General features: G+C 38.4%; 1 protein-coding gene across 8 annotated transcripts in view; it reads right to left on the reverse strand.

Annotated features, from left to right (window-relative positions):
* Positions 1-25,927, reverse strand: part of STK33 (serine/threonine kinase 33) — a 185,032-nt gene that overhangs the window by 79,195 nt on the left and 79,910 nt on the right. For all 8 annotated transcript variants that reach the window (XM_044929484.2, XM_006051606.4, XM_044929481.2 and 5 more), the window contains 3 exons: positions 8,993-9,387; positions 7,790-7,903; positions 4,977-5,090 (listed from right to left, as the gene is read on the reverse strand). In XM_044929484.2, the coding sequence (XP_044785419.2) occupies positions 4,977-5,090; positions 7,790-7,903; positions 8,993-9,217 (453 nt within the window). In that variant the 5' untranslated portion in view covers positions 9,218-9,387. The remainder of the gene's footprint in view (positions 1-4,976; positions 5,091-7,789; positions 7,904-8,992; positions 9,388-25,927) is intronic.

The following is a 25,927-nucleotide window of genomic DNA, read 5'->3' on the forward strand; positions in this document are numbered from 1 at the left end:
AGAGTCGGTGATGCCATCCAGCCATCTCATCCTCTGTCGTCCCCTTCTCCTCCTGCCCCCAATCCCTCCCAGCATCAGGGTCTTTTCCAATGAGTCAACTCTTCGCATGAGATGGCCCAAGTATTGGAGTTTCAGCTTCAGCATCAGTCCTTCCAATGAACACCCAGGACTGATCTCCTTCAGGATAGACTGGTTGGACAGGGCAAAGTATATCAGAACCACATCAGGAGAGACTATCAGGACCTACTGCTCACTAAGAAAACAATGCTAGCCCACAACCCTACATCTACATATACTGATAATCAGCCCTCATCTTCAACTGACTCTGGTAAAAGAAAGAAAGTAAAAGTGAAAGTCACTCAGTCATGCCCCACTCTTTGCAACCCCATGGACTATACAGTCCATGGAATTCTCTAGGCCAGAAGACTGGAGTGAGTAGCCTTCCCTGGAGTGGGTAGCATATCCCTTGGGTATGGCTGGGGACAGCAGACTTGGGATCGCATAAGCCCTCTTGGAGGAGGTTGCCATTAACCTCACCATAGAGCTGCCAGAACTTACACAGGACTGTAGAAATAGACTCTTGGAGGGCACAAAGAGAAACTTGTGCACACCAGGACCAAGGAAAAAGGGGCAGTGACCCCACAAGAGACTGATCCAGACTTGTCCAGGATGTCCAGGACTCTCCAGCAGAGGCGTGGGTTAGTGATGGCCTGCTGCAGGGTTGGGGGCACTGAGTGTAGCAGTACATGCACAGGACCTTTTGAAGGAAGTTGCCATTATCTTCATTACCTCCACCATGGTTTGGTGCCAGGTAAATAAAAGGGAAGTGAAGTTGGACTGTGAAGAAAGCTGAGCACCGAAGAATTGATGCTTTTGAACTGTGGTGTTGGAGAAGACTCTTGAGAGTCCCTTAGACTGCAAGGAGATCCAACCAGTCCATTCTGAAGGAGATCAGCCCTGGGATTTCTTTGGAAGGAATGATGCTAAAGCTGAAACTCCAGTACTTTGGCCACCTCACGTGAAGAGTTGACTCATTGGAAAAGACTCTGATGCTGGGAGGGGTTGGGGGCTGGAGGAGAAGGGGACGACAGAGGATGAGATGGCTGGATGGCATCACCGACTCGATGGACGTGAGTCTGAGTGAACTCCGGGAGTTGGTGATGGACAGGGAGGCCTGGCGTGCTGTAATTAATGGGGTTGCAAAGAGTTGGACACAACTGAGCAACTGAACTAAACTGAACTGAACTGAAATAACAGGGAGGGAACACAGCTTCACCCATCAATAGAAAATTGGATTAAAGATTTACTGAGCATGGCCTCACCCATCAGAACAAGACCCAGTTTCCCCCTCAGTCAGTCCCTCCCATCAGGAAGCTTCCAGAAGCCTCTTAACCTTCTCCATCAGAGGGCAGACAGACTGAAAACCACAATCACAGAAAACTAACCAATCTGATCACATGGACCACAACCTTGTCTAACTCAATGAAACTATGAGCCATGCCATGTAGGGCCATCCAAGATGGATTGGTCATTGTGGAGAGTTCTAACAAAATGTGGTCCACTGGAGAAGGGAATGGCAAACCACTTCAGTATTCTTGCCTTGAGAACCCCATGAACAGTATGAAAAGGCAAAAAGATAGGACACTGAAAGATGAACTCCCCAGGTCGGTAGATGCCCAATATGCTACTGGAGGTCAGCGGAGAAATAACTCCAGACAGAATGAAGAGATGGAGCCAAAGCAAAAACAACATCCAGTTGTGGATGTGACTGGTGATGGAAGTAAAGTCTGATGTTGTAAAGAGCAATATTGCATAAGAATCTAGAATGTTAGGTCCATGAATCAAGGCAAATTGGAAGTGGTCAAACAGAAGATGACAAGAGTAAACATCGACATTTTAAGAATCAGTGAACTAAAATGGACTGGAATGGATGAATTTAACTCAGATGACCATTATATCTACTTCTGTGGGCAAGAATGCCTTAGAAGAAATGGAGTAGCCATCATAGTCAACAAAAGAGTCCAAAATGCAGTACTTGGATGCAATCTCAAAAATGACAGAATGATCTCTGTTCGTTTCCAAGGCAAACCATTCAATATCACGGTAATCCAAGTCTATGCCCCAACCAGTAACGCTGAAGTTGAATGATTCTATGAAGACCTTTTTAGAACTAACACCCCAAAAAATGTCCTTTTCATTATAGGGGACTGGAATGCAAAAGCAGGAAATCAAGAAACACCTGTAGTAACAGGCAAATTTGGCCTTGGAGTACAGAATGAAGCAGAGCAAAGGTTAATAGAGTTTTGCCAAGAGAACACAATGGTCATAGCAAACACCCTCTTCCAACAACACAAGAGAAGACTCTACACCTGGACATCACCAGATGGTCAATACCGAAATCAGACTGATTATATTCTTTGCAGCCAAAGATGGAGAAGCTCTATACAGTCAGCAAAAACAAGACTGGGAGCTGACTGGGGCTCAGATCATGAACTTCTTATTGCCAAATTCAGACTTCAATTCAAGAAAGTAGGGAAAACCACTAGACCATTCAGGTATGACCTAAATCAAATCCCTTACAATTATACAGTGGAAGTGAGAAATAGACTCAAGAATTAGAACTGATAGTGCCTGAAGAACTATGGACAGAGGTTCATGACATTGTACAGGAGGCAGGGATGAAGACCATCCCCAAGAAAAAGAAATGCAAAAAAGCAAAATGGCTGTCTGAGTAGGCCTTACAAATGGCTGTGAAAAGAAGAGAAGTGAAAAGCAACAGAGAAAAGGAAAGATATATGCATTTGAATGCAGAGTTTCAAAGAATAGCAAGGAGAGATAAGAAAGCTTTCCTCAGTGATCAATGCAAAGAAATAAGAGGAAAACAACAGAATGGGAAAGACTAGAGACCTCTTCAAGAAAATTAGAGATACCAAGGGAACATTTCATGCAAAGATGGGCACAATAAAGGACAGAAATGGTATGGACCTAACAGAACCAGAAGATATTAGGAAGAGGTGGCAAGAACACACAGAAAAACTGCACAAAAAAGATCTTCACGACCCAGATATTCACGATGGTGTGATCACTCACCTAGAGCCAGACATCCTGGAATGTGAAGTCAAGTGGGTCTTAGGAAGCATCACTATGAACAAAGCTAGTGGAGGTAATGGAATTCCAGCTGAGCTACTTCAAATCCAAAAAGATGATGCTGTGAAAATGCTGCACTCAATATGCCAGCAAATTTGGAAAATGCAGCAGTGGCCACAGGACTGGAAAATGTCAGTTTTCATTCCAGTCCCAAAGAAAGGCAATGCCAAAGAACATTCAAACTACCATACAATTGCACTCATCCCACAGGCTAGCAAAGTAATGCTCAAAATTCTCCATGCAAGGCTTCAGCAGTACATGAACTGTGAAATTCCAGATGTTCAAGCTGGATTTAGAAAAGACAGAGGAACCACTGATCAAACTGCCAACATCTACTGGATCATCGAAAAGGCAAGAAAGTTCCAGGAAATCATCTATTTCTGCTTTATTGACTATGCCAAAGCCTTTGACTATGTGGATCACAACAAACTGTGGAAAATTCTTAAAGAGATGGGAATACCAGACCATCTGACCTGCCTCTTGAGAAATCTTTACACAGGTCAGGAAGCAACAGTTAGAACTGGACATGGAACAACAGACTGGTTCCAAATAGGGAAAGGAGTACATCAAGGCTGAATATTGTCACCTGCTTATTTAACTTCTATGCAGAGTACATCATGCAAAATGTCGGGCTGGGTAAAGCACAAGCTAGAATCAAGATTGCCAGGAGAAATATCAATAACCTCAGATATGCAGATGAAGCCACCCTTATGGCAGAAAGTGAAGAAGAACTAAAGAGCCTCTTGATGAAAGTGAAAGAGAAGAGTGAAAAAGTTGGCTTAAAATTCAACACTCCAAAAACTATGATCATGGCATCTGGTCCCATCACTTCATGGCAAATAGATGGGGAAACAATGGAAACAGTGACAGACTTTATTTTTCAGGGCTCCAAAATCACAGCAGATGGTGACTGAAACCATGAAATTAAAAGACTCTTGCTCCTTGGAAGGAAAGTTATGACCAACCTAGACAGCATATTAAAAAGCAGACACATTACTTTGCCAACAAAGGTCCATCTAGTCAAAGCTATGGTTTTTCCAGTAGTCATGTATGCATGTGAGAGTTGGAGTATAGAGAAAGCTGAGTGCCAAAGAATTGATGCTTTTGAACTGTGGTGTTGGAGGAGACTCTTGAGAGTCCCTTGGACTGCATGGCATATCCAACCAGTTCATCCTAAAGGAAATCAGTCCTGAATATTCATTGGAAGGACTGATGCTGAAGCTGAAACTCCAATACTTTGGCTACCTGATACGAAGAGCTGACTCATTTGAAAATACCCTGATGCTGGGAAAGATTGAAGGCGGGAGAAAGGGACAACAGAGGATGAGATGGTTGGATGGTATCACCTATTCAATGGACATGAGTCTGAGTAAACTCCAGGAGTTGGTGATGGACAGGGAGGTATGGCATGCTGCAAGCAGCCCATGCGGTCGCAAAGAGTCGGATATGACTGAGTGACTGAACTGAACTGAAGCCTTTCCCTTCTACAGGGGATCTTCCCAATCGAACCCTGGTCCCCAGCATTGCAGGCAGATTCTTTACAAGCTGAGCCACAGGGAAGCCCAGGAATATTGGAATGAGTGGCCTATCCCTTCTCCAGAAGATCTTCCCAATCCAGGAATTGAACGGGGGTCTCCTGCATTGCAGGTGGATTCTTTACCAACTGAGCTATGAGGGAAGCCCAGAAGGCTAGAGAAATACCCACATTTCTCCAGGGCAACAGCCCAGGGTCTGTCCCTAAGGGTCAGATGTATTCGTGTGAAAAACCGTACTACCTACCCGACCTTGCAGTAGAACTGCACCCTCAGTATGATGCTAAGAAGCCTTACCTTTTCTTTGTTCACTTTTTTAATTGCCCACTTAGTTTCTCTTTCCTTGTCTATGGCTTCAATGACCATTCCAAAGCTCCCTTGTCCCAATATTCTTCCAAAGGTATAGATTTCCTAGATTAAAAAATAAGAGTTCTTTTGTCTTTCTCTGCCATTCATCAGGTATGACAAATGAACATATAATACTGACAGGCATCCACCCAAGGGAAGAGTGACTCTGCTCCAGGGTAAAATCAAATAGAAGGCACTGACACCACATATTTGCTTCAGTATTAATAAACACATCCTAATTAAGCAAAAATAAGTTTTGATGAGTCTTATTAAATATCCTTTAGAGAAAAAGCATAAAAATCCTAATGAGGAAATGTGAAAAACTTCAAATATATAAAAAATGAAACTCTCATAAACTATAATATTAAAGAAATGTCTTCACAAGAAAAAGAATGGAGTGTTAATACATGTATACCAATATATTGATATATACTGTTTGTATAAAATAAGTTGTCCAAAAAATTATTCCCAAACTCTGAGAACTATACTATAAAATCAACACATATTAACCATTAGACAACTGCTTTCCTGTTCACCAGGTAACCTTTCTCTTCATTGTTTCTACTAAATAATCATTTTTGTTGTTTTATTTCTTTTTGTTTTAGGAAAGGGATTATATAAATCCTTTTTTATATTTATATTAAAGTTTTTAATATAAATAAGCATTTAGAAAAAATTAAAACCATCCATAGTAACATTATCCAAACCAAGGATCCTTCTGTTCATTACTTCACTCCTGCTTACAGAGACAGAATGCACTGGTCTTGACACCAGCATTCCATTTCACGTTGTAAAATAACAAGCAGGTAACTCATTTACACTTTCAGTTCTTGTGAATTTGGTTGGAGAGAGTCAGTCTCCCTGATCTAAATCAACTGCAGGGCATTAACAAGAGTTTCTAGACCCATTATGCCCAGATATTAGAACAGGAGAGAACCCCTGAGCTAATGTCACTGGGGGAAGTCTCTCTTGGAGCCTTCTTAGAGCAAGCCTTAGAGATGCCAGGTTCCCCCGTGTGACCACTTTCACCTGCACCCTGCAACAGATAAACTACTGCTAGACTTCATATTTTCTTCTGCTTACACTCCTTTCTGACTTTTGTAAATGAAGATGGAGTATCCAACTAATTACTTACCTACTCCATAAAGGGCTTTTCTGCCTAACTCTGCACCATGGTGATTGTTCTTTTGACTTTTTTCAACATGTATGCATTGGTCCTCAAACACTATTGTTGCTCTCTTGCTTACAAATATTTGGACTCATTTTTTTCCTTCCAAGATGGTCTAGAAACACCTTATAAAGGTATTTCTTTTTTATCCTTTAAAAAGCCTGCCTGAAACCTTGCAGGCAAAATATTCATGCTTAGTGCATGAGGAAAAAGGAGAAGGAAGAAACGGAAGGGAGGAGAGAGAAGAAGAGAGGAAGCAAGGAGTGGAAAAAGAGACACAGGGTGAGAAGGGAAGACACAGAAAGGGAAAAAAAAAAGAAGAAAAGAAAAATGTTCAGCTTCAACATGTAGATTTTTCTTAGCTATCTTCTTGTGATACATACTTTGGGGGCTACAAAGATGAATAAAACATAATTCCTGTTTTCTTATCATTTGTTTCATGCCTGGCTCAATGGACATGAATCTGAACAAACTCTAGAAGATAGTGGAAGACAGAGACTGGCATGCTGCAGTCCAGCAGAGTGAGACACGACTTAGTGACTGCACAACAGCAACATCATTTGTAACTCATGAGATAAAATTTTTACTTAAGTCATACAGTCTTAAGTTAAAAGAAAAAATACAAAATGACACTGGGGCCAGAGACCAGAGCTAAAATTCTGGGAACATAAGGGAAAATGGTATGAAAAAGATGGCTCCCGAGAAGCATGTGGGAGAACAAAGGCAAAGAAAAGAAGGAAAATTGAGAATTTTTTCCATAATCCAATAAAGGAATGAATGAGTGAGCTGATAAATGAATACATTTTTCTTTTACAAAATCTCTTATGACTAAATTTAAAACAGTAAATTTGTGGATTTTTTTTTTTTAATGCAGGTCTTTTGTAAGATTTTGTAAGACTTAACAAAATCTTTAACAGGGGAAGATTTAAGCTTTCAGGTCAGAATTTCTTAGAAAGCTTTTCTGATCACTTCAAGTAAATTGCTAAATATTTTTTAAAACAATTGTTCAAAATAATTTAATATTAATGGAATTTTCCTCTTGTAGTTGTTCCTATTGTAGTTCCGTCAATCTAGCATTAAAGGAACACATTTTAATTTCTAAGATGGTATTAAATTTAAGTCATATTTGCATATAAGAACTAGAATCCTGGGAAGAATAATATTGGTTTTCACTCAATCACAAGCTGAAGAAAAATGGGCAAGTCCACAAGGGAAATTTTGGCCTCCCTACTGGTCATCAAAGAAGTGAACAGCCAAACTATCTAAGTCATCTGGTCTCTCTCTTTCTCTCAGATAGGTCTATATAAAGATTTCACAACTGCCCTCAGCAACCGGCAAGACTTGGAGACCAAATGCTCTCATTTTATCTAATAAATGTCCTCCACTTAATTATGCAAGTCAAGTTACATCTCTATGAACAGAAAAAATAATTAGTTCACATTTTCTTTAGTAAAGACTTCAACAATCTTAAAAAATGGTTAAGTTTCTTCTTTTCTTTCCTTAGAGACTTACTTTTTAAATCACCTTTGTCATGAACATTGACTTAAAAGAAATCTGAAAATTTTCTAGTAGCTTCAGTTTGCCCTCTATATACCTGAATAGCAGCTCCATTGTCCATCCTTATGTGAGGAACTTTTCCTTCTGTGAAGTTGCCCCGACCCCACTGTTGTTGAGATGGTTTTCTCTCTATATTTGAAGATTTTGAGGGCTTGAACCAAAAAGAAATTTTAATACTAACATTAAGATATAATATACTTGTTGACAAAGTAAGAACCCTAATTTAGATAATCTGAAAATTTTTAATATATGTGTCAAGATATTTATTGTATACAAGACAGTTTATCACCTTTTTCAAATTCAAAGCCCTATATAATTCATTCACTCATTAGGCTAAAACAAGCCTTAAGAAGTTATTCAATCTAATCTCCTGAATCCAGGCAATTCTACATGATGATCTGCACAGAAGATAAACCAGGACTTAAAATCTTTAAAATCACAAGAGAAGGCAACTTCACAGTTTTCTCAATCACTCTTGTTTCAAGACGTAACAATCATCTCAAATAGGTTATACACAAGAAATTACTGACCAGACATTCACAAAATATGCTTTGAATGAAAATAACATAGAAACAATTCACTCAGAGACATCTATATGGCAATAACTATACCATAATACAATTCAGAAATAACAGTTTAGAATGAAAACTTGGAAAAGGTATAAATTTGAGGACTGACAACCTAACTTTTCTTAAACTTACAGCTCTCTGTCTCCAAATTTATGCTCTATCAATGACAATCTTCCAGAGTGCCTCTTCTCTATAAAGACAAACATACCAAAACCAGTCCAACTGGGTATTCACAGATTGTAACTAAGGCAAATCAGTTCTGTAAGGTATATTTGATAGTCCATCTAGATAACCAGGAACTGTCCACCCTGTATTTAACCATCATAAATCTCATTCTGCATCAGTTGAAGAAAATGCCCCCAAATTCAGGTTTAATTCAATTTGAAAACCAATCAATTTCCATATAAACCACTTTTTAAATAAAAGCTGGAATAACATTCCAAATTATTTATAATCCTGGGAAATCATTAATTTGGGGCAGTGGTTGGTTAACAGAATGAAAGAAATTATCAACCGATTTTTCTTACCTCTTCTGTAAGAAAGAAATTTACCTTAATAGTAAAGAAGGCAATGAATTAGCTGACAAGGGTCCATGAATAAGGATGAATGTAGGGATGGATGAGGGACTGGGACATCAACTTGTGTTGGGATGTAGAATCTTTAATATTTACCGAATCTTTTCCAGAGGTAACATCTTTGCTGGCTCCTTTTTCTTTTTTTTTTTCTGGTGAGACTATAAATTCTGAACTACCCGTGCTTGATGTCTGTGACATTTCCACCACTGACATTGGAGAAAGCTTTGTTTTACAAGAACATATACAAAGTGCATTTTTCTGAGAAGCAGATGAGCAGTGAGGGCACTTTGTGGGTTTTTTACCACAGCTGCTATCAGCCATTTGCTTAACTCTGCAACAAAAGCAACTTTATTAAAAGAAAGATGTTTCCACTGTTTGAGGAAAAGAACCAGACCAAAAAGGAAAAGGTAGGCTGATGGTGAAAACTCTAACTTCCAAGTGGTGAGGTCCTTAGGTTAATGATGCACTCGACTTCCAGTCACACATGAGAGCTGCAGGAAGAAAAGAAATCTCCATTTAGAAAATTCTTTCTTATCCTATCACTCTCCTAGAAATCAAAGACAAACTAGCAACTGGCACCAAAGGCATCCTGCCTACATGTGAAAAGTTAATATTTACAACAAAATTAGAATACATTTCTACAAACCAATACATTCTCATCTTCCAGAATTGACTCTTTGAACTCCAGACATTTATTTAACAGCCCAAAGAATCACCCTCTGAACTGCTAAAAAGTGTGGTCTAAGGAAATTTGGTGGGTTGATACAAATTTTTTTAAAATAAAGTAGAATAAAATAGATAAATATATGAGAGCATTTTGCATAGCTCCTTGGTAAGGTTTGTGAAACTTTAAAAAAATTACATAGTTATGAATGTATAGAACATGTGTGTATGTGTGTGTGTACACTTGGTCACAATACAAAATGCATTTCATAAGGTGGGTTGTGGTAAATAAAAAAGGCTTTAAAATACTTGTATAAAACATACATTACTGTGGTTTCAAAAGTTAATAAGCCTCTGTCTACATATTATCAGAGTAAATCCATGCTGTTGTGTGCTCAGTCGCTAAGTCATGTCTGACTCTTTACACCCCATGTACTATATAGCCCACCAGGCTTCTCTGTCCCTGGGATTTCCCAGGCAAGAATACTGGAGTGGGTTGCCATTTCCTCCTCCAGGGGATCTTCTCAACCCAGGGATTGAGAACCTGTGTCTCCTTCATTGGTAGGCAGATTCTTTACCACTGAGTCACCTGGAAAGCCCCAAATCCATACTATACACTTCACAAAGGAGTAGATAATTTGATTCTATAAAGCTATCTAATGCTAAAAGTTCAAAGGCAATATCAGAAGTATCCTTATTTTTACTCTCAAATAGAAAAATAGGAACTAGTGTGTGGTACTTCTCCCTGAGTGAACAGGAATGCCCATCATTCTACCTAACCAGTTATTGCAGCTATATGTATAGTGGCAAGTTGGAAATATGTGGGTTTAGGAATGAGAGAGGATGTGTTCTGCAGCACATGAAAAAGAAACTGAGAAACTTCCAGAAGTAACTGGGAGTACATCATCATGGTTCTCTGCCATCCTACTTCAGATATTACTTGAAAGTATATTTTGAAATCATAGATTGATAAGGCTGGGGATATATAGAATATACCTTTGTTCTTTGAACTGGAATAAACTTGACCATAATAGGAGCTAGATATCTTTATTTCATTAAAGAAATACATTTCTAGCTTTAGTTATCTAAGACTGGTTTTCTAACCAGAAATAAGGGTTGACTTTGATCAAATCTTTACCTATCGTGATTATCATATTTTTCTTATTTGATTTTTTGGTATGTTTTATGGTATTAAAAGCTTTCTTAATATTAAAGCACTCTTGCATTTTGGGTATGAACCCTACATGATCATGATGGATGATTCTTTCAATGTGCTGAAAAATTGAAATGTTTGTATTCTGACTTTTCACAGTTATATTCATAAGCTAAACTGGTCTCTAATTTTCCTTTTCACTCATCTTTATCAGGTTTTGATACAAGACTCTGGCAGTTTTATAAAATAAATTGGCTATCTTTCCATCTCACAATGCTTTGTAACAGTCTGTACAGATGGGAATCTACAGGAAAATCTTCCAGGCCCAAAGGATTTTGTGAAAGATATTGCTAGTAGTTTATCCAATATTTATTCCCCCACTCTTCCTTATTAACAAAACCCTGATTCTGTCTGGGATAGCAATATCCTAATTAAAATCCTCCATTTCTGCACATCCCTTGCAGTTGACTTATGGCCATGAACCTTACAGAATGCAAGCAAAGTTGTACTTAAGGAAAAACTTTTATTCTGAAAACTTTATTAAAAACAGAAAAAGAAAGGACAAAAAATATACTACATGAGCAGTCAAATCAAAGAAAGAGAAAAACATGATTAAGCAAAATGTAAAAAAAAAAAAAAAAGAAGCAAAATTTAAGATGAACAGAAATGAAAAAGAAATGTAGGTTCTGTTGAATTTTGCCTATAAGGCTCCAAATAAACTGAACCTTCACTCTCTCTCAGATTTACCTCTCCATTCTCTCCCTTGCTCTAAACACACTGGTCTCCTTGCTGTTCCTTGCATATGCCAAGCACGGTGCCTTCTCGTGGCTTTGACCCTTGCTTCCTCTGCTAGGATGCGCTTTCCTCAGATATTTGCAAGGCTTGCTCCCTCACTTCATGGTGATTTCTGCTCATCTGAGAGGCCTCTTCTAACCATCTCATTTTAAACAGCAGGCCATTCATTCTGTCCCCTTACTTTGCTTTATTTTTGTTCATAGCATTTATCATTTCACTTGGGAAGTTCTATATCAGAGTTCCTTCCTACTTTTAGGGAACAGATGATTTCCATATATGTACATTGTTTCATGAGGCTTCCTCGAAGGCTCAGAGGGTAAAGAATCTGCCTGCAGTGCACGAGACACATGGTTAGATTCCTGGGTCTGGAAGATCCCCTAGAGAAAGAAATGGCAACCTACTTCAGTATTCTTGCCTAAAAATTCCCATGGACTGAGGAGGCTGGCAGGCTACAGTCCAATGAGTCACAAAGGGTAGGACACAACTAAGTGACTAAGTACACAAATTGTTTCATAGCAATGAAAGCCATCCAATTCATTTCATTCAGTTAGAATAACCAAAATCAGATCATGGCAGTGATCTCAAAAAGGGAGGAGCTCTTATACGCCAATCTTTTCTGTGAAAAGATGCAAAAATCCTAAATGGTGTGCCTGTATTTATCTTTATCCTAGTTTACAGCATATTCTAAGATTACTAGATAGAAATAAATAGACAGGTCAGCCCAATAAGTATGACCTTTCATCAAAGCAGTACAAAAAATCCTACCGATGTGATTAAAACCCATAATGGTGAGCACTGGAAAAGATACATCAAGGGTACCCTTCAGACAGGCAGAGGGAAAAAAGAATGCAACTGATGCCAACACACACACACATTTTAACAAATGCTTGACCTTGTTTTCCAAGTATATGTAGCAAGACAAACAAAACTCAGAATGTACCTTTATGCACACTGAAAAATGATTTAACTGTAGGCCTTGGAAGAAAATGCTTTGCATTTCAGGTTAAATATATAAGCCTGTAACCATCAATGACTCAGAGCAGCAGAGTAGATCTGCAAATAACAGCCTTTCTGTTTAGAAAAAAAATAATGCTTTCTCTCTGCAGGTGTAGAAAAGTCCCATATCAGATATGTAATATTTTATGCATGCATTAAGAATACTGATTTATAGTACTTTTTATAAGAAACTGAAAGAAGTGTTCATAATGTAAAGGTTTATTTAAAATGTAGCTAAGTTCCTTCATTATAAACAGTACTCCTAAAAGCATTCTTACTAAATCCCTCAAGTTTTACTATATATATCCACAAACTTTGAAGAGAATCTTTAAATATTAAATTTCCCATTTCTAAGACAGTTTATTCTGTGGATTGAAAAATAGTTGTATTTTTCTTAGCTCAGTTCAGAAAGCATTTCCTTTCGTTCCTCCCTCAGTCTCTCAATGTCAAGTTATCACAGTATCACTGACACTGACATAGGCTTCCAGGTACTTTCTCGCTCCGCTTCTGACATATCCATTGCCCTAGAAGTATTTGGTAGCTATATTCAGAAAACATAGGAGTTCCTGGAATTCACTGACAAGCTTCGTTTCTGCTTCCCAGCTTACCAACTATTACATTTGCCAAAGTAATGTTCTACTTTCTTACCCCAGCAAGGCTAAAACAATAGGTGGAATAGCTGTATGCAAAATTTCTTGAGAAGGATTGGATTTTGAATTTAATTTCTTTTTGGCTGGCTGAATTCTAATTATTTTAACTTAAAAACCAAAATAGAACAAACATTTACTCACGTTTATTTCTTTCTCACTTATGAATTGATCTGAAAGATTTGTTAGTAAAATAAATATACTGTCCAGTGGGCCAAATGATGTCATTCATATTTTAGGGGCATAAAATGAATCAGCTATTGCAAACCTAGCGTATCTTTATGTAAATTCAAAGACGAACAGCTCTTCTTATGTAGAACCATGGAATTACATGTAAACAGGACTTTGGATAGAAAAACATATTAGGAAACCAAAGAAACTTCTAACATAATAGTTTCTTTGTGTCTCCAAAGACTGGAAATGCATAGGTATTAAACATAATGTAAATAAATACAATAAGGTCAAATAAGTCAGTGTTGAACAAACATGAGCTTTCCTTTGGCTAAAGATTCTCATTTTATTTTCAGGAGTAAAAGAAGTCAATGGAACAACTCTGATATTGAAACTCTCTGAGTTTTTATTTCAGCATAAAAAGGTCTCTTAACACACTGGCCCTAGAAGATACACTTACAGTAATTTCCTCGAAAATGAACACAAGAATGGTTTTATGAGATATAACTAGCTACAATTTTCTTCCCCAAAAGCAATTTTTAGCTTTCTTTGCTAAGACTATGTCTACAAGGAACCTAACAGTCAAGTCAATTCAGTAAAAAATGTGTCCTATTCAAGTGAAGAAAAAAACCTTATGGATTGTCTGACATTATGCAGACCAAGTGGAATGACTTGTATATTCACTTTTCAACTACTTGTTTTCATAACAGGCTTACAGAACCTAAAGAGGGGCCAAATGAGCTTTCTAGGTCATAGTGTTATTAAATGAGACCAGCACGCGTTTACTATCTCCATTAAGGTCATAATTAGGGAAATTGGTCTATGTTGTCTTATAAAAGGATTTATAGTGTGTTTAGATTTTATTTTATTTCAGACATTTAAAAATTCTCACATTTAACACCCAACGTATGCTATCAGATTTTAAAATTTTAATTTGCATAATACTCTTCACTGATTAAACTATAATCCGGAGGGACAGTCTTAAATGTGGTCCCCATGTTGACAGTTTAAGAACAGCGATTTTACAAAGAAAGTATGGTTTAAAGAAACTGGAGAGATTCCCCCCATCCCTGCCAATTTTTTCCTGATGTTTTTCTTGTTGTTATCCAGTGTCTTTTCTCCATGTACATTAAAACTAATCTGAAGTCAGGGACTTTTATGCCAGCACAGCTGATCCTGTACATAATGGACACTCAATGAAAACCTGTGAGTGTTCATTTTGTGGGGGAAGAGCCATAATCACAAATCACTTAGGCAGAAAATAAGCAGGTGTATAGAAAAGTCATCAAGAAATGAGGGGATCGTGTGGAGGAGGGAATGTCAGAGCTCTCTTCATAGGTCTGCAGAGGGAATTAGAGTTCTCTGTGACTCAAAACAGTGCAAGCCAATATCAACCTGATACAAAGGGCTTCCTAACACTCAGAACTGTCTAAGGTAACAGGAAAGACTACCTCTGTCACTGCAAGTGTCCAAGTAGAGGCTGGGAGGTCACCCGTAAGAAATCATAGATGATATTTAAACATAAACTAGGATGTCATAGAAAAAGCAAGGGAATTCCAGAAAAATATCTACTTCCATGTCATTGACTACACAAAAGCCTTTGACTGTGTGGATCACAACAAACTTGAACATTCTTACAGTGATGGGAATACCAGACCACCTTACCTGTCTCCTGAGAAACCTGAATGCAAGTCAAGGAGCAATAGTTAGAACTAGACATGGAACAACAGACTGGTTCAAAATTGGGAAAGGAGTATGTCAAGGCTGTATATTTCCACCCTGCTTATTTATGTGTACTAAGTGTACTAGGTATACTATGCAGAGTACACCATGCAAAATGCTGGGCTGGATGACTCACAAGCTGGAATCAAGACTTCCAGGAGAAATATCAACAACCTCAGATATGCAGACAATACCACTCTAATGACAGAAAGTGAAGAGGAACTAAAGAGCCTTTTGATGAGGGTGAAAGAGGAGAGTGAAAAAGCTAGCTTAAAACTCAACATTCAAAAAACAAAGATCGTGGCATCCAGTCCCATCACTTCATAGCAAATAGAAGGGGGAAAAGTGGAAACACTGACAGATTTTATTTTCTTGGGCTCCAAAATCACTGCGGATGGTGACTGAGGTCATGAAATTAAAAGACGCTTGCTCTTTGGAAGAAAAGCTATGACAAACCTAGACAGCATATTAAAAAGCAGAGACATCACTTTGCCAACAAAGGTGTGTATAGTCAAAGCTATGGTTTTTCCAGTAGTCATGTACAGATGTGACAGTTGGACCATAAAGAAGCTGAGTGCCAAAGAATTGATGCTTTTGAACTGTAGTTCTGGAGAAGACTACTGACAGTCCCTTGGACAGCAAGTAGATCAAACCAGTCAATCCTAAAGGAAATCAACCCTGAATATTCATTGGAAGGAGTGATGCTAAAGCTGAAGTTCCAACACTTTGGCCATCTGATGCAAAGAGCAGACTCATTGGAAAAGACCCTGATGCTGAAAAAGATTTAAGGCAAAAGGAGAAGGGGGCAGCAGAGGATGAGATGGTTGGATGGCATCATCGACTCAATGGACTTGAGTGTGAGCAAACTCCAAGAGATAGCGAAGGACAGGGTAGCCTGGCGTGCTGTAGTCCACAGGGTTGCAGAGTTGGACACAACTCAGTAACTGAACAAACAGGCAACCTACTTCTTGTAGTCAGATGTTTGAAGGCAAGAAAACTCCAAACAGTCTATAACAAAATACCAACAATACATTCCATGATCTCTGTTTTTAAGATTTTTTATAAGTAATGTTAATTTAATAAAACAAAACAACAACAAAAATACTTCTCTTGACTGTGAAAACATCCAGGGCAGGAACTTATGTTCTATTCACCTTGTCATCTTATATTCAGTAAAGATCTCCATTATTAAATAAGGATCATTGATTGAAAACTATTCAGTGATTGATAGAAACAGTGTTTCTGAACTCACAAATATAATATGCAATGTAGGTGCCTCGAGTAAGAGAGCCAGTGTTTATCATGTAAAAAAATAATATACATGAAGACATCTCCTGGCCAAAAAACTAACTGCCAACCCTCACTCTACCTTGAAGCTCTCATTCTAGAGCAAAACACCAAAACCCCAATACCAAGCCTGATCCCAATCCTATACTTTAAATTGCCATCTACTTCTGACAGTTTTCCTATCAGACAAGATGTTATAACTACACTCCCAAATTTATGAATCTTAAGGATACACAGACACAAGTATTTACTTCAATGATATACCATATTGTAAAACTCTAAGGGTTTCAGCTGACTAAGTCCAGTCTTCAACAACTACAAAGCTTTGTCATAGAGAGTGACAAAGTTGGCTTAAAGCTCAACATTCAGAAAACGAAGATCATGGCATCTGGTCCCATCACTTCATGGGAAATAGATGGGGAAACAGTGTCAGACTTTATTTTTTGGGGCTCCAAAATCACTGCAGATGGTGACTGCAGCCATGAAATTAACAGACGCTGACTCCTTGGCAGGAAAGTTATGACCAACCTAGATAGCATATTCAAAAGCAGAGACATTACTTTACCAACAAAGGTTCGTCTAGTCAAGGCTATGGTTTTTCCAGTAGTCGTGTATGGATGTGAGAGTTGGACTATAAAGAAAGCTGAGCACCGAAGAATTGATGCTTTTGAACTGTGGTGTTGGAGAAGACTTTTGAGAGTCCCTTGGACTGCAAGGAGATCCAACCAGTCCATCTGAAAGGAGACCAGTCCTCAGTGTTCATTGGAAGGACTGATGCTGAGGCTGAAACTCCACTACCTTGGCCACCTCATGTGAAGAGTTGACTCACTGGAAAAGACCTTGATGCTGGGAGGGACTGGGGGCAGGAGGAGAAGGGGACAACAGAGGATGACATGGCTGGATGGCATCACCAACTCAATGCACATGAGTTTGGGTGAACCCCAGGAGTTGGTGATGGGCAGGGAGGCCTGGTGTGCTGCGATTCATAGGGTCGCAAAGAATCAGACACAACTGAGCGACTGAACTGAACTGAATAAACCCTATTATTACTCAGATCCTCATATTCAATTTTAAAAACTCACTACTTTTTGACAGATTGTTTAACTAGCAATAACTGGCTTGTGCTTCTCTCATATAAAACATGCATGTCATCAGTTCAGTTCAGTCACTCAGTTGTGTCCGACTCTTTGCAACCCCATGGACTGCAGCACGCCAGGCTTCCCTGTCCATCACCAAATCCAGAGCTTGCTCAAACTCGTGTCCATTGAGTCAGTGATGCCATCCAACCATCTCATCCTCTATCGTCCCCTTCTCCTCCTGCCCCCAACCCCTGCCAGCATCAGGATCTTTTCAAATGACTCAACTCTTCACATGAGGTGGCCAAAGTATTGGAGTTTCAGCTTCAGCATCAGTCCTTCCAATGAATATTCAGGACTGATTTCCTTTAGGATGGACTGGTTCAATCTCCTTGTAGTTCAAGGGACTCTCAAGAGTCTTCTCCAACACCACAGTTCAAAAGCATCAATTCTTTGGTGCTCAGCTTTCTTTATAGTCCAACTCTCACATCCATACATGACTATCAGAAAAACCACAGCTTTGACTAGATGGACCTTTGTTGGCAAAGTAATTTCTCTGGCTTTTTAGTATGCTATCTAGGTTAGTCATAACTTTTCTTCCAAGGAGCAAGAGTCTTTTAATTTCATGGCTGCAGTCACCATCCACAGTGATTTTGAGGCCCTGAAAAATAAAGTCTGTCACTATTTCTATTGTTTCCCCATCTATTTGCCATGCCATCAGTTCAGTTCAGTTCAGTGCAGTTGCTCAGTCGTGTCTGACCCTTTGCAACCCCATGAATCGCAGCACGCCAGGCCTCCCTGTCCATCACCAACTCCCGGAGTTTACTCAAACTCATGTCCAATGAGTCCGTGATGCCATCCAGCCATCTCATCCTCTGTTGTCCCCTTCTCCTCCTGCCCCCAATTCCTCCCAGCATTACAGTCTTTTCCAATGAGTCAACTCTTCGCATGAGGTGGCCAAAGTACTGGAGTTTCAGCTTTAGCATCATTCCTTCCAAAGAAGGAAGGAATCCCAGGGCTGATCTCCTTCAGAATGGACTGGTTGGATCTCCTTGCAGTCCAAGGGACTCTCAAGAGTCTTCTCCAACACCACAGTTCAAAAGCATCAATTCTTCAGTGCTCAGCTTTCTTCACAGTCCAACTCTCACATCCATACATGACCACAGGAAAAATCATAGCCTTGACTAGACGGACCTTTGTTGGCAAAGTAATGTCTCTGCTTTTGAATATGCTATCTAGGTTGGTCATAACTTTCCTTCCAAGGAGTAAGCATCTTTTCATTTCATGGCTGCAATCACCATCTGCAGTGATTTGGGGGCCCAAAAAATAAAGTCTGACACTGTTTCCACTGTTTCCCCATCTATTTCCCATGAAGTGATGGGACCAGATGCCATGATCTTTGTTTTCTGAATGTTGAGTTTTAAGCCAACTTTTTCACTCTCCTCTTTCACATTCATCAAGAGGCTTTTTAGTTCCTCTTCACTTTCTGCCATAAGGGTGGTGTCATCTGCATATCTGAGGTTATTGATATTTCTCCCAGCAGTCTTGATTCCAGCTTGTGCTTCCTCCAGCCCAGCATTACTCATGACGTACTCTGCATGTAAGTTAAATAAGCAGGGTGACAATATACAGCCTTGACAAACTCCTTTTCCTATTTGGAACCAGTCTGTTGTTCCATGTCCAGTTCTAACTGTTGCTTCCTGACCTGAATATAGATTTCTCAAGAGGCAGGTCAGGTGGTCTGGTATCCCATCTCTTTCAGAATTTTCCATAGTTTATTGTGATCCACACAGTCAAAGGCTTTGGCATAGTCAATAAAGCAGAAATAGATGTTTTTCTGGAACTCTCTTGCTTTTTCCATGATCCAGCAGATGTTGGCAATTTGATCTCTGGTTCCTCTGCCTTTTCTAAAACCAGCTTGAACATCTGGAAGTTCACGGTACACATACTGCTGAAGCCTGGCTTGGAGAATTTTGAGCATCACTTTACTAGCATGTGAGATAAGTGCAGTTGTGCGGTAGTTTGAGCATTCTTTGGCATTGCCTTTCTTTGGGACTGGTATCAAAACTGAGCTTTTCCAGTCCTGTGGCCACTGCTGAGTTTTCCAAATTTGCTGGCATATTGAGTGCAGCACTTTCACAGCATCATCTTTCAGGATTGGAAATAGCTCAACTGGAATTCCATCACCTCCACTAGCTTTGTTCGTAGTGATGCTTTCTAAGGCCCACTTGACTTCACATTCCAGGATGTCTGCTCTAGGTGAGTAATCACACCATCATGATTATCTTGATCGTGAAGATCTTTTCTGTACAGTTCTTCTGTGTATTCTTGACACCTCTTCTTAATATCTTCTGCTCCTGTTAGGTCCATACCATTTCTGTCCTTTATCGAGCCCATCTTTGCATGAAATGTACCCTTGGTATTTCTAATTTTCTTGAAGAGATCTCTAGTCTTTCCCATTCTGTTGTTTTCCTCTATTTCTTTGCACTTATCGCCGAGGAAGGCTGTCTTATCTTTCCTTGCTATTATTTGGAACTCTGCATTCAGATGCGTATATCTTTCCTTTTCTCCTTTGCTTTCACTTTTCTTCTTTTCACAGTTATTTGTAAGGCCTCCTCAGACAGCCATTTTGCTTTTTTGCATTTCTTTTCCATGTGGATGGTGTTGATCCCTATCTCCTGTACAATGTCATGAACCTCTATCCATAGTTCATCAGGCACTCTATCTATCAGATCTAGGCCCTTAAATCTATTTCTCACTTCCACTGTATAATCATAAGGGATTTTATTTAGGTCATACACCTGAATGGTCTAGTGGTTTTCCCTACTTTCTTCAATTTAAGTCTGAATTTGGCAATAAGGAGTTCATGATCTGAGCCATAGTCAGCTCCCGGTCTTGTTTTTGCTGACTGTATAGAGCTTCTCCATCTTTGGCTGCAAAGAATATAATCAATCTGATTTTGATGTTGACCATCGGGTGATGTCCATGTGTATAATCTTCTCTTGTGTTTTTGGAAGAAGGTGTTTGCTATGACCAGTGCATTCTCTTGGCAAAACTCTATCAGCCTCTGCCCTGCTTCATTCCATATTCCAAGGCCAAATTTGCCTGTTACTCCAGGTGTTTCTTTACTTCCTACTTTTGCATTCCAGTCCCCTATAATGAAAAGGACATGTCTTTGGGGTGTTAGTTCTAAAAGGTCTTGTAGGTCTTCATAGAACCGTTCAACTTCAGCTTCTTCAGCGTTACTGGTTGGGGCATAGGCTTGGATTACTGTGATATTGAATGGTTTGCCTTGGAAACGAACAGAGATCATTCTGTCATTTTTGAGGTTGCATCCAAGTACTGCATTTTGGACTCTTTTGTTGACCATGATGGCTACTGTCATAGATGAAACCAAAAAAATTCATGTGATATATATGTTAACTTTCTCAGGCTCCCTAGCCAAGTCACCTCAAGTAAGGATACTTATTTTTGAGAAGAGACTGTTCTCTTCACTTCTAATGATGAGTCATTTATCTGCAGCACACAAACCCCAGACTTAGCCAGAACAAAAGCAGTTAGAATGTTATATCTTGGCCATCAATGTGGCATGGCTGTTAATTTCAACAAAATAGCAAAGACAGGGGAAATAAGACCTAAAAGGCACTTACTGGTAAGGGTTCTGTAAGCCTAGCCAAGAAGAGTCTTCAGGGAGCAGTAATGAGTTAAGCAGTGAGCAAGAGAGGTCAAAGCAGGAGAACAGAACAACATAGAACCCAGTAACCTAACCATGTATGCATGTATCCAGCGAACATTTTCTGAATACCTGTTATATACCAAGGATTGTTCTGGGCACAGGGAATAAAGAGATTATCAAGGCATGGGCCTTAGTGATAATGATTATGATAAAGATAATGATCATTATAGGCTTCCCAGGTGGTGCAGTGGCAAAGAATCAGCTTGTCAACACAGGAGCCACAAGAAATGCAGGTTCAATCCCCAGGTCAGGAAGATCCCCTGGAGTAAGAACCCACTCCAGTATTCTTGCCTGGAAAATTCCATAGACAGAGGAGACTGGCAGGCTACAGTTCATGTGGTTGCAAAGAGTCAGACATGATTGAGCAACTGAGCACACACACATACAATCATCAGTATATAAAAAGTACAAAAGTAATATAAAAGAGGGAGTTACCAGGGAAGTAATGTAATCAAGTGGGAAACAAAATTTAGAGATCAGGATTCAAATTTCACCTCTACTACTTACTAGCTCTGTACATATGGGGATATGTAAAGAGGAGCTAATAGTAGTAACTCTCTTACATGATTATCGTGACAACTAACTAAATAACATTTGTACAGTGCCTATTAAACATTAAAAAATCTAAGATCATTGCATCTTGTCCCATCACATGGCAAATAGAAGGGGAGAAAAGTGGAAGCAGTGACAGATCTTATTTTCTTGGGCTTCAAAATCACTGCAGCCATGAAATTAAAAGATGCTTGCTCCTTGGAAGGAGAGCTATGGACAAACCTAGAAGCGTTATTAATAAGCAAAGACATCACTTTGTCAACAAAGATCCATCCAGTCAAAGCTATGATTTTTCCAGTAGTCATGTACAGATGCGAGAGTTGGACCATAAAGAAGGCTGAGTACCAAAGAATTGATACTTTCAAATTGTGGTCCTAGGGAAGATTCGTTAAGAGTCCCCTGGACTGTAAGGAGATCAAACCAGTCAACCCTAAAGGAAATCAACCCTGAATATTCATTGGAAGGACTGAAGCTGAAGCTCCAATGCTTTGGCCACCAGATGCAAAGAGCCAACTCACTGGAAAAGACCCTGATGCTGGGGAAGATTGGTGGCAGAAGGAGAAGTGGACAGCAGAGGATGAGATCACCGACTCAATGAACACAAGTTTGAGCAAACTCGGGAGATACTGAAGTACAGAGAAGCCTGGTGTGCTATAGTCCATGGGGTCTCAAAGAGTCCGACATGACTTAGCAACTGAGCGACAACAAACAACATGAAAAGGAATGTATAGCTTTGTATTAACAGTAGAGTCCGACCTCGGGGAACATGATGGCTTCACCTCTATTCCTCTTTCTCAAGATTATTTTGGCTACTTGGGGTCTTCTGTCCTTCCATACAAATTTTTTAATTATTTGTCTAGTTCTGTGAAAAATATATTTTAATAGAGATCACACTGGACTTCTAGATTGCCTTGGGTAGTATGCTCATCTTATCAATATTAATTCTTCCAGTATACGAGCATCTTAACAATATTAATTCTTCCAGTCTTTGAGTATTTCTTTCACTGCGTCATCTTCAATTTTTTTCATCAAAGTGTCTCACAGTTTCCCAAGTACAGGTCTTTTACCTCTTTAGATAGGCTGATTCCTAGGCATTTTATTATTTTTAATATGATGGCAAATGAAACCTCTTCCCTAAATCCTCTGATAGTTTGTTGTTAATATATAGAAATGCAACAGATTTCTATATATTAATTTTGGGTCCTGCAACTTTACCAAATTCATTGATGACCTCTAGTAGTTTTTTTGTGGCATCTTTAGGGTTTTCTGTGTAATATCATCAAAGTATTACTACTCTGTTATACCTTAATGACTGATCAAGAAGGAATAATATGTAATTGGTTAGGTTTTCAGAGAAAAAAGAAGTGTCTGCATCCACAGATTTATTTACTTGGTGAGTTTTCCAAACATTGCAATGGAGCTGTAAAAACAATGTGATTAAAATCGATAGAGCACATCATTTGCTGATACTGTTGCCCAAGAAAAGGCAATAAGCCTTAGGCATGTTATTACTAGATTACACAATTTCACTGACAGGTTCAAGATTTTTAAAAGCAACTGAGAATAGAGAGGATTTCTTTTTTGGAGCCATGGGATTTTTGTCTTCAATTAAAAGGAAACCATCATTTCTCTCTTTTTTTTATGATGAAGATTTAAAATGTCCTCTATAACATTTTAAAGATAATATTAATACTAAACTTTTCCTTTGTTTCCTAAAATAAATTCAGATTGATGATCCTGATTGAAGCTAAACTGAGAGCTACTTTTGTTTAACAGTATCATATCCAACCACCCATCCACTTAACAAATACTAGAATAGTTCAGGAAATAGTGGTTATGGGGTTATTATTTCTTCAAAGTCCATACAGAAGCATATGAAAGTCCAAATATATAAACTTGGAAACCTCTTCTATAAAAACAATCAATGATTCTCTTTTCTATCTTGGTGATGAAATGATAAACTTTAAAACAGGCCTTCAAATTCAAAGAATGCTACATTTCAAAGCATGCTTTTTAATCAGATAGCAAAAGGTAGTCATGTAGACATACATTCACTAGACAAAAAGTACTTTTACCCTGTTCAGATCTTCTACTATACTACAAACAGAAAGTTGCAGAAGTTTTTGGTTGATTTGTAGAGAAAACTCCAAAACAGAAACATTCTTCTGTAGCATGGGAAAACTGATGATATCAACTATGTAGTTTTATCCTTATGATAAAAAAAAGTTGACTAGAAATGTTGAGAGGATTTTAATCATGAATTCTGATAGTAAATTCAAGGCTAGGCTCACAGAAATAAATAAACTTACCAGGTATTAGGCCCATTCTAGCTTTTACCAAGAAAACATTAAATTTCCAGGGGAGCTTAGATTTTTAGACATATCAAATGTAGATAATTTTTAAAAGAAAATCTATAAAGCACCATATACTTTCTTATCACTAATGTACATACTTACTTACCTACATACATAAATAAAAGCTTTATGTTCTAAGGTACATGAAAAGATGTTCAACATCGCTAATCATCAAGGTAATGCAAATCAAAACTATTGATACATTAAGGTATCGCCTCACTCAGCTCCAAATGGTCATCATCAGAAGCCTACAAATAACAAATGTTGAGAGGGTGTGGAGCAACCCTTGTACACTGCTGGTGGGAATGTAAATTGGTGCAGCCACTACTGAAAACAGTATTGGAGGTTCCTTAAAAAAAAAATAAAAATAGAGCTATTATATGATCCAGATAGTTCACTCTGGGGCATGTATCCAGAAAAGATGAAAATGAATTCAAAAAGCTGTATATACCCTAATATTCATAGTAGCATTATTTATAATATCCAAAACATAGAAGAAACCTAAATATCCATCAAGAGGTGAAAGTATAAAGAAAATGTGGCTACATATATACAATGGAATATTACCCAGCCATAAAAAGAATGAAACATTGCCATTTACAGCGACGTGGATGGATCCAGAGAATATCACACTGAGTGAATTAAGTCAAATACAAATATTATACCGCTTAAACATGGAATCTAAAAAATAATACAAATGAATTTATTTACAAAACGGAAACAGATTCACAGACATAGAAGACAAACTTATGGTTACCAAAGGAGAAAGGGGGATAGGGAGAAATAAATTAGTAGTATAGGATTAACAGACACACAATACTACAAAATGAATTGATTTAAAAAAAAAAACACAAAGATTTACTATAACTATATAGTAAATAGGGGATATTTAAACAAATAGTAAATATATAGGGAACTATATTCAATATAATTTACTATAGAAAAGAATCCTCATAGATAAATAGCTAAAGATATCTGAATCACTTTGCTGTACTCCTGAAACTAATACAATATTGTGAATCAACTCTACTTCAGTTTTTAAAAACAGTTTTATGTTCTAAATAGATAGCTGTTGGAATAGACAGCTTTATTAACTAAATAATACAATTTTCCTTAGTTTCTCCCTCTCTCCTCCACATTCAACAATTCTATTTCTAAAACAGTTCTCAAATCCATTCAATTTTCTCTATTCCAAATGCCTACATCAATATTATCCATTGCCTGGGTTACTATGCAAGAGCTTCCTAACTGGTCACCTTGATTTCAAATCAATCCTCTCATCCAAAGCATTTGCCATACTCCAGCCAAACTGTTCTTTCTAATATGTAAATCTCACCATGTTTCTTCCTAATAAAAATCGCTTCAGTATGATATGGCCTCAGTTTACCTCTTCAGGCTTAACTCATACTACTTCCTCAATGTAAAGTTTTCTAACATATAGAACTTCTTTCTTGTGATGTTATGCTTTCTCTAGGCCTTTCTACATGTACTCTCAGCCTGGAAATATTCTTTCCCATTCTTCCCTTCATTGTTATAATTTCTACTCTTCTTGAAGATCTTAGCTTAGGCATCATCTCCTTTGCAATTTTCTTGATATCCTGAATCCCAGCTGAGTGCCTGCCTCTCTTTTGTGCACTGTACTTGCTCCGTCCTACTCTGAATTCCACGTGGTCACTTACTTGTCTGTGTCCTTCACTATATCCAAAGTTCCCTGAAAGCAGGGCTGGTGTCTATATTCTTAGCTATTGTCTACCCAGTGAAGAAGTGACAAAAAGAAATATGCTTTTTATAAGGTGTATTCTACCTGAAGTATAGAAAATGTATGAAAGGCAGAACAATATTGGGGATGGAAAGACAAGAAAGTATTATAACAGTTTAA

The sequence above is a fragment of the Bubalus bubalis genome, chromosome 16, assembly GCF_019923935.1.
Source record: "Bubalus bubalis isolate 160015118507 breed Murrah chromosome 16, NDDB_SH_1, whole genome shotgun sequence".
Classification (NCBI taxonomy): domain Eukaryota; kingdom Metazoa; phylum Chordata; class Mammalia; order Artiodactyla; family Bovidae; genus Bubalus; species Bubalus bubalis.